Source organism: Anarrhichthys ocellatus, unplaced genomic scaffold, assembly GCF_004355925.1.
Source record: "Anarrhichthys ocellatus isolate YVR2014 unplaced genomic scaffold, GSC_Weel_1.0 scaffold14, whole genome shotgun sequence".
Taxonomy (NCBI): Eukaryota; Metazoa; Chordata; class Actinopteri; order Perciformes; family Anarhichadidae; genus Anarrhichthys; species Anarrhichthys ocellatus.
The window spans coordinates 672,413-682,681 of NW_022280044.1; the positions used below are offsets into that span (position 1 = coordinate 672,413).

The following is a 10,269-nucleotide window of genomic DNA, read 5'->3' on the forward strand; positions in this document are numbered from 1 at the left end:
AAAAATAAATCCGGATAGAATCTCTTGTAACATTATTTGAAGTCACTGATGGGAAAGATTAAAGTTGAAATTTAATATAATCTCTTTTTATGTCATAACCTCATGTTTCCACTCATACTTGCCAGGGAGATATGGTTCTGAGGCATTTAAGGCTCCTTTTCCTCGCAGTTTAAATCACTAACTTGTCATTTCTTTATCTCACAAAGGGGTCTTATCTTTAGCATCCATCTTACTTGAACCCCTTGCAGCTCTTGGAGATGAAATATTGTCATGTTTGTGTAGCGGCACATGACAAGGAACTGGAGTTAGTTACATGTGGACAGATTAAATGACAAAGCTGCAAGAAAGGGAGACATCATGACATGCGAGCACACGGAGCTTTGGTGGACTTTGTCACACAGTGAAATCCTACACTCTGTTACCAGTTACCAAGTGACAGCTTCATGCTCATAAATCCTGGTGTGTATTCCAGACTCCTTCAGGGGCGAAGCACAAAATCTGATAAAGACCAGTTTCTTAATGAATGCAGATTGAGGTGCAAGATGAAGATTACAATTTTCCACTTTTGCTTCATCCTACTGGCCTAAATCCTCACTTTCTTCCTCCAGTATTCCTGCTGCAGAAAATCTAATGATGGCTTAGGGGACATTTACTTAACTCTACTGACGGAGCTCATTGAAAGTGTGCAGCGGTTAATCTTCATCCTGCACTATTTTTATAATCAGATTATTTTTTTAATCTATTAAAAGCCATTTAAAAATTTTAAATAAATGTTTATGTTCCGTGTTCACTTATGATATTTTGTAACAAAAATTCCTCAAATTCTGCAAAAACATTTATTTAAAAGTGTATTTTGATTTAGACCTTAGGGTTTTTATGAGGCTTTATGATGGCACTGTTAAGCACATAAACAGGCACCATTCTCATTATATATTTAATGTTATTCTATAGTGGCAGCAACCCTGGTATATCTTATTCCTATGAGGCTGTTGACATCCACTGTTGTCATACTATTAAAAACACATCAATGAGTGTTAAATGTGTATTAATCCGTGGCTGAAAATAGTCCCCAATAAATCCACTATTTACTGGTCTTTGAATAATGCTTACTAAAAACTACAATGACCTGCTGTTTGAGGAAGTTCCATAGGCTTTATTTGAAATAAAATTATATATTTCATCTTCAGGAATGGATATGCTTTGTATTGAGAAACAAGCTGCAGTGGGAAAGTAGCCCACTGAGAGACGGACCACCCCATTGTTGGCTTATAGTCTTTTTATTAGATTGGTTGATAATAAGAAAATACTTTTTTGAGGTGAAACTCTATTTCACACGACATTAGTCATGTTTGATAATTCCATCATCTCTCATTTGTCACCTTGCTCTCGAGCTCCATTCACATCCACGGTCACGCCTCGACAGGAAGTGACGAATGTAGCCACGAGCGTGACGAACGGCTTGTTCGAAAATACAACAAGGAAGTGACCGTTTATTGTAAAGGGAAAATAATCACGGCATAACTTCTCTTCAAGTCGGGGGTCGCCTCGCTCGGTCATTGGGTGTCGGGGGGGTTAAAAGTCACCGTGGACTTGCACGAGAGCCCTTTTCTGATCGTCTCGAGGGATTCTGCTTTTAGCCAGCTAGCTAGCTAGCGATGAACACGGACGTGGAATTTCACATCAGGCAGAATTATCCGTGGACCAAGCTTCCAGCTAATGTCAAACAGGTACCGTGTTTAAATGTTTCCACGGGGGCAAGGTGGTGAGGGGGGGGGGGGGGCACCGCTGTGTCGTGGACGGTGAACACGTCAATGTCACCGCGGTGCACTCATACAATCAGCTGTCAGTGTCGCACGACTCGCCGACCTCCTCTGCAGGTTTTTCTATATTCATCCGGAGCCACAACTGGCCCTCTTTACATCACAGCCACTGAAGCTTCGCTGCATCACATGACAGACTGTTTGATATGACGCGTGACATGATTTTCACCGCGTGCAAATAATGCATTCACACTTTTGTGCTCAACTATGTCGAAAATCATCAAAATCAGATTGTTTTACTATTCATTTTCTGCATAAATCCCTCAGCCTGCATACAACGTTACTTTGTGCAATTACGCCAGCATGTCGTGGTTTAGTGAATGCGGGTGTTTGTGTCTCTTTTCTTTAACTGTATCCTCGTGCATCCTCACCAAAGATGCATTATGCTGCTAAACTGTCCCATAACTCCAGGGCCTCAGGACTTAATATGTGACTTACAATTTTAGTGATGCACCAAGTTTCCAAGATTTTCTTTCCCGATATAGACTTTGACATTTCAATTAAGGATGTGCGCTTCCTCCTAAATTTAACATCTATATTCCTCACTGTGTGGGTATAAGATCTAGAGGCCAGAGTGTTGACGTGGTCCTAAAAACAGAGTCTCTTGCCTGCGGTTACTGAATGAATGTACAGGACCTGATAGCAACAACTAGCAGGTTCATACAGCCATGATCATCACCTGTGTGCTGTGTGTGTTGTTGCTCTGCAGAGTGTGGGGAACTCTCAGCGCGAGTATGAGAAGCATGTGCTGCTGTACAGCATCCGCAACCAGCTGCGATTCCGCAATAACCTAGGTGAGTTAACGTTGGTCCCTCATGTAAGTTGTGTATACACCGTGTACTGACGCATCATAATAACAAAGACAAAACGCAAACAAATCCTCTTGCATTAAATAGCTCAAGAATAAGGTATGCGAGTTTATGGACACACACTTTCCAGTTTATCAGCTACATCTGTCGACAACAAATGCATCCTAATGCTGCAAAAATACATCTTATTATTTAGACTGCATTGGTTTATAGAATGCCTGTCTGGAACTGTTACTGTATGAACACTCAGCCCTGGCTGTGACCTGACTGCTGTGTGTGTGTGTTTTATGAGCAGTGCGCCATGTGAGGAAGGATGAGCGCAAGTATTATGAGGAGCTCCTGAAGTACAGCCGGGACCACCTGATGCTGTACCCCTACCACCTGTCTGACATCATGGTCAAAGGGCTGCGAGTCACTCCCTTCTCCTATTACATCGGAATCATGGAGGTACGCAACTTCAACCACCTTTCTGTTCAGCAGCTTGTCATACACCCGCACATCTGTCTTTGTAAACGCAGTATGTGAAAGCTCTGGCTGATTTAGTCATCTAGCATTGCTTTCTTTCTGAAACGCATGAAAATAAGATGGTGATTTCACATTTTCATCTGCGCTTTCAGAACAATGAGCTGGGTAAACTCAAAGCTGAAGCGCAGGAATTCTTATTGTGCAGCAGCAAAGATTCTCTTAATTGCTTTGGGAACATCCAGTGTTTTTAATTGAAATTAAACAATGTCTTCAGTTTTGGCATCCCTGGAAAACACTGCTGTAATGACAGTTTAGACAAAACCCAATTCAAGAGCTCATTATAACAAGAAGGATCTCAGCTTTTAACAACCCCCTGCTGCTTGGAAATATCAAACATGAATAGATCTACGATAAAGGCATCCCTTTGTGCAGCTACACCTTTGTTGTATAGTTGGTATGTATAAAGGAGAAACTAGAATTAGTGAGTCCTGAATTTTAAATTACATGTTGAAAATGTTGTGACATGCCAAACATTACCACCGCTATGAGAAAGAGGTATTCAGTTAATATTCTTCAGTTTTAGAGGAGCTAAATGTGCTGTACTGTATTTCCTATGTTGATGGATTTGGCGTCAGTCAGGCACTAGGTGTCAGTCGGTGTCTAGTGAAGCCTCGTGTACCAGCTCGGGGACACAGAGGACCGATCCCAGGACAAACACACCCAGAGCAAATCTTTGCTGTGTGCTCTGCAGTCGGTTTGGGCTTTGTCTGCATGACGGCTCTCTCACTGAAAAAAGCTCAGTGTGGAGTTTTGATGCCGGCACAGTCGTGCTCACAGAGCACCGGCCTCTCAGAGACGCTGACCGGCCGGGTTCTCCTTGACTCACGACGTTATCAATTAGATTGCAAAGACTGAGCCCATGTGTGCACACGGCTGAGAGCGTCGCTACTGAAAAGCAATCCATATTCCATATAATCATTTTTAATGAAAGTAATGCACCTGTAATGTAGTTTCCTCTATTTTGTTCCACATGAAGCGGATTATATCTATTTCTTGTGTGTATGAATTTCTTTGCAGGATGTATTTCCATAACTTTACCGCCCTGTGTGTTTACACAGAGATGGTGTGTTTAGATGCTAGCCGTCATATTTGATTGTTCCACATTCGGCATACTTCCCATTTCATTAGATCACATGTGACTAACATGCCCAGTGCTCTTTCCTATGACACATGAATGAAGACAAACCATTTGGTTTTTAGCTTCTATTTAAAAAGGGTTCACCCTATTTCCTATGCATGCTGAACTAAACTTGACTAAGCTTCAATTGTGACCACTGAATTGCTGAAGGTTATGTTATATTTTCATAATCCGTCTTAAGCACTTAATGAAAATGGGTTGTAGGAATGAGCACGGCCGCCCCGATCTGCTAATCCTGTTATTAATCAGAGGCGGAGGGACACGGAAAGGGGGAAATGAGTTTAATTCTTCTTTTCTCTTTTCGCACCTCCAGGATATTATGAACAGTGAGAAGAGTTACGACTCCTTGCCCAACTTCACTGCTGCTGACTGTGAGTCTCCCCCCCCCCCCCTCCTTCTCTCCCACACTGTTGAAATTACTTTACTGGGCTTCTGTGTACCTCCCTCTCTGTGTCTCTGGTCTGTTTTTTACGAGGTAAGAGGAAAGTCACAGTGAAAAGATGTTTTCAGGAACATTTGGGATTTAAATGATTTATGATTCATAGCGCCTGTTATGGAGCTGGAACGATCCATGATTTGATTGACAGAAAGTGAACTGTTTTGATAAATTGTATTTAAAGTATTTTTTATTTTTTTAGCAAAAATGCCAAACATGCATTTGTTCAAGCTTCTTAATTGTGAGAATTCTCAATTTTTTTGTGTTTTGTATCATAAAGTTATTTTTTTCAAGTGGACAAAACAAGCAATTTGAAGATGCCACCTTCCGTTTTAGGAAATGTTTTTTTCTGTTTGTGTGAAACTGTTTTTTTAACATAGTATATCTGAAGTAAATTAAGCCAATCTAAATGTTTTTTTAGGAAGTTGGGAGAAGATTGGCAGCTGGATGCCAGGCTTCTGGCAGGAGCGGCTCATTTCTGTTGCTCAACTTCTTGACAGATGCATCCGTTTTTCAAAATGTCTTCAGCTTGCTTCTGTGCTGTGGAGGCTTGAGTTTTCTTAGAAAGCCTTGGCTTACTACTACTTCTCCAAATCCCACACTTCTTTTGAACGTTTATGAGAGAAATGGTTTTCAAAGGCCAATGACTACCGTTACTAATCAACCTAAAACATTTCTTTGTGTTTCCATAACCAAACCAGAGCACTGGCCAAGTGGATTTTGGATTGACTGATATAAATTCCACTTCACGGTGAAATATAATTGATTCTCCAAAAAAACAAAACATCACAGAGCAGCTGTGTTCCTCAGAAATTATTGCAGATTCAGATTGCGTCAAAGTTTAAAGTCAAGTGTAAGGGCGGTTGTAGCACTCTCTGACTTGCTGCTGTCAAGTGAAATGGGCTTTGGCCTGTTACTGACTCACTCCTGTACAGGACCTTCACGCTGTGGAGACAGAAGGCTGCCAGCCGGCCGTTGGAGCCGCGCGACCGTCTCCGAAGAGTGGCCCCTCTGGCTCGAGGTCCGTCGACAAAATAGTCGAATAGATGGTTCAAATTTGTAATCGAAAGATATTTATTTTATCAAAAGCAAAAACAGTTTAGCAAATTGAATCGCACTATGAAGTACAAAAAAAGATATCTCTCATGCGATAGAGGTGTATTGCATTCCACCCAACAGACTGGTGTTCCCCAGTTAGCTGTCCAATGGTCAACAACAGAGCTCCCGTTTTGCGGAAAGCCTCAGGCTATGTACTGCCTTAAAGTCCGCCTCCTTTCCCTATGTCAGCGACACGTCTCGCTCAGGAATTGGCTGTAACCTCGATCTGCTGATTGTCCAACTGCCGGATTCCGGTCGGCATCTTCCTCTTGCAGCTGCATTCTTCTCTCAAGAATGGAGCCGTCGTTCTCGTGAGCCGCACCCTAGCTAACATCCAGTTATCTGTATTTGTTGCTTTATTGTAGACGTATCACAAGTCATCATTGTTGTACGACACATTCATTAAGTATCTATTTGGTTTTGGCCTTCAACAAGTAATCATATTGTATCACACTGATCATCGCTAGGAGCGCTTTAAGGCACATTTCTCTCGCTCTACCAGGGGCTTCTCTCTAATCTCCCTGGAGGAGCTCTGGAAGTGTGTCATGCAGAAGTGGGTGGATGGAGAGGCGGTGAGAGAGAGAGTGTGTGTGTGTGTGTGAGAGTTTTTCGTGGGCGGATGTTTGTGTGTTGTGTCTGTGTCTTGGTGAAACAACAGGATACGTGTGTAGGATTCTGCTGCGTTAGGAGGCCCAATTGAGAACATCCCTGACTGGTCCCTGTTTGCATTGGTAGCCGTCCCAGCACATTCTGCTCTTCTGCCCCTTCTGGGCCTGTGCATCATAGGCTAGAGCAGGGAATAAGGTGGGATTTAGAGCCAATGTTTGCATACCTCCACCTCTATACAAGCTATGAAACCTGCTTTATGAGTCAGTATTTTCTCAGACACAGACTACACATCTCAATTTAATTACAGATTCAAATGCATGCACACACCCTCACTCCTATTATCTTCAGAAATACCGCCGTGTATGTTGAAAGGTGGATTAGTAGAGCTTTCGTGTGTGTGTTGGGATTGTTTCAGAGAAAGTGTATGCGTATGTGTGGACATACTCCTTCAGCACAGTTTGGATGAGTCACTGTTGCCACTCGTCAAGCTCCTTCTTTCTCAGAAGTTGCTCTCCAATATGAAGTTGGAAATACCCAGAAAAAATGATTCTCAAACTTCTTCCTGTAATTCTCTGTTGTAATGTTTTTATCCAGAGCTCTTTGCCTGAGTGTTAATGTACAGCGACTACAAGTTCATGGCCAGTTACTGAGGCGCGATTGAGTTTTATTGGCTCGCCCATGTTCTCATTATCCCACAGGTCTGCGGCTGCTTGGCATCGGGAGAAACCAGTACATTGACCTCATGAACCAGTGCAGGTCGTCCAAAGTAAGACATGCTTCTAAAAAAGCCTTTTAGATAAGCATTCATAGAACAACACGTCATACATTAAGCTCATAGATTTGTTCATTTTAGCACATTTAGTGTAAAATGCATATGGAAATAAATCCAGCTGTTTCTCCCAAACTGCATATCAATTGTCAATATGCAGACACAGCCTCATAAATGTTACATTTTCTGTATTTTTATATATATATATATATATATATATATATATATATATATATATATATTAAAATATTAACAAAATAGCCTTGTTTATTAGATTTGAGTGGCTTGATGTCGCTTGTCTCCTTCGTCAGAAATTCTTCCGCAGGAAATCAGCGCGGGACCTTCTACCGGCCAAACCGGTGGAGATCTCTGTGGAGCCGTGGTGGACGGCACAGACGGGCTACATCACCGAAGACGATATCAGGGTGAGATAAGAGAATTGCTTCTATTATTACATGCGTCAGTATAATTTGATAATAGGCATGTGTTTAGATACTTAATGTTTAGTGATGGCAGGCTGTGATGGATACGGTGAGAGGAGAGAGGACAACTTATTTTATTCTTTTTAATCCTCCTTCCCTTTGATGTAAATTACTTTGATCTACAAAACAAGTGTTGGAAAAATGAAGTGTGTTGGTGTGATTCTTACCCTGAGCTGTCATTGAAATTCATACATGTTACCCACCAAGCTACAATCGTCAATCCCATGAGCCCCTGCACTGCATGTGGAGATCTCATCTGACTAAAAATACAAAACTGCCAAGTCCACAACAGTGGAACTCCTCTCCACAAGAAAAAAACACTGAGAACCACGAATCTACAGTCATCATATGTAAATGTATTCATCCTCCCAGAGACTGCACTACCACTGTTGTTCACTGGAGGTCATTTTTGACAAACAAAGCCACATGTGCAGGTGTGCTTTAATGTTGTGTGTTTGTTGTGTGTAATTGCAGATCTGTTCTCCAGGAGAGAAGAAAGCCATTGATAAGATGATCGATGCTGGTCCTCAGCTGACTGGATCAACGGAGTACAACGTGGTCTTAAGTGAGTAACTGTCGCATACTATGTTCCCGTTTCAAACAACCGTATCTGAATGCATCAAAGTCTGAAATAAAATTATAAATGATGTTTTCTAATTATCCTTATAATAAAACTTTAATTAATTTTCACAATATATGCCTATTTTAGAAGAATTATTATTTTATTTGTATCCGTTTACTTCTAGAAAAGCTTAAAGCACACTTATGATCTGTGCAGTTGGCTGTCTAATCTAACTAGATCTAAATCTAACTGTTTCTCAGGGTAATTATAGAAATGACATTTGTTTGCATTAATGGATTTTTGAAATCTGTTGAAATTCAGGTAGCAAGGGGCAACAGTCTTTCACAGCTAAAGTGTGAACATAGTGGCTGATACTAATGTTGCAGTTTAAGGACTTTCATCAGTGTGCTGAAGTGAATTTGAAAGATGAAGCACAGAGACCAAGTTTGTGTCCATGCAGTTCAAATATCAATTAGAGAGCCGCCATTGACCTCCACTGGAGTGCTTTTATCTGAGTGGGAACAAATTAAATCCAGGAGACAATTTGAATAGAAGTAATTGTTCAAATCAGATTTGATTGGCTAAACTTTATTTCCACTCTTCTCATATGTACAATTTTCTGTTCACACATGATCAATAACATGGGTTCATCTCCATGGCGTGACGCGTGAAGGACTCAGCCAGACATGTCTCCGTTCTCGGCTGAGATGGACGGCATAGCGCTGCAACTATGTGTCTTTAGGTTTAATTCATTAAGGATTCTGTTACTCTACAGAATTGTTGTTAAAAAAAGAACCCTAATACCAAATTTAAAACCAAATGCCTACCCAACAAACAAATATCCAAAAAGTTGAATATTTGGGCAAAGCCTTAGATACTATATCAAATGTGCTAACAGACACTACTGTATGTTTGTTTTTTTATTCCAGGCTTGTACAACCGGGGATTCATCTACTTGGATGTTCCCATATCTGATGACAGCTGCATCTCAGGTACATCAACGTGTGTGTGTGTTTAAACATCCTGCCATTACTGTTCCCAAAGTAATTCCCTTCACTAAACTCTGTGAATACCTAAATCACAACCCTGGGAACAGGCGGGCTTTATGGGTAATGGACTAGTCTGAAACAACGCATGCTGTTACAGATGCGTACGTTTAAAGAAAAAAAAAAAAGAACAATTTAATTGCAAAATAAAATGATGTGAAACAATGTTTGTGGAAATATTTGTTCAGTTGTTTGTCACCGTTTTTAGTGCCCCCGCTGGAAGGCTTTGTCATGAACCGCGTCCAGGGCGATTACTTTGAAACGCTGCTCTACAAAATCTTTGTGTCCATCGATGAGCAGACAAACGTAGCGGAGGTAGGCTGTAGAAATGGGTGTTATTGTTCTCGCCTGCTGTGCTCATTGAACGTAAAATGTGTGTCTGTGTGAGAGTGTGTTTATTGATCAACTTTTCAACCGAGCCCTATTTCTTTTCTCTCTCCTGCTCCTTCCTCCTCCTGTGCCTCTCAGCTGGCGAACGTGCTGGAGATTGACTTGGACTTAGTGAAGGTGAGAATGTGCGAGTCCCATCGTAATGTATGGACTAAAGTGCTGTTTTTTACGACAGGAAGGAAAAATGTTAGCTCTGAGAAATATGGGCCCCGCTTTCAAAACAGAGAGGTAATTTCCTCTGGTTCCACAGTGCTTTTGAAGTGCTTTTGAGAAATGCTTTTAGCCTCTCTGTATGCTGTAAGCAACACAGTAGAAAGAAACGAAGTGAAAATCCTTGTTCGTGTTTTGCTCATTGATGTTTTGGAGTCAAATTTTGAGATTTAAGTTTGGCATCAAATCTGAGAGATTAAAACCATTTTTTCCTTGTTCTTTTGAATTTGTTTTCCTACGCAATTTGTTTTATAAATATATGTTATATATTATTTATAAGATATTTCTGCTCAGTTTGGCTGTTTGGTGTACGCACAGCACACCTGAGAGGTTGTGACACACACACACACACACACACACACACACACACACACA

General features: G+C 41.1%; 1 protein-coding gene across 1 annotated transcript; it reads left to right on the top strand.

The window, feature by feature from the left end:
• Positions 1-1,418: 1,418 nt before the first annotated feature.
• Positions 1,419-10,263, top strand: LOC116387253 (protein FAM91A1-like). Its single transcript, XM_031854185.1, has 10 exons — positions 1,419-1,727; positions 2,530-2,614; positions 2,925-3,076; positions 4,606-4,663; positions 7,134-7,201; positions 7,516-7,629; positions 8,161-8,251; positions 9,178-9,240; positions 9,503-9,609; positions 9,763-10,263. Exons 1-10 carry the CDS (start codon positions 1,656-1,658, stop codon positions 9,952-9,954), a joined length of 1,002 nt encoding a protein of 333 aa, XP_031710045.1. The 5' UTR covers positions 1,419-1,655; the 3' UTR covers positions 9,955-10,263.
• Positions 10,264-10,269: the final 6 nt, after the last annotated feature.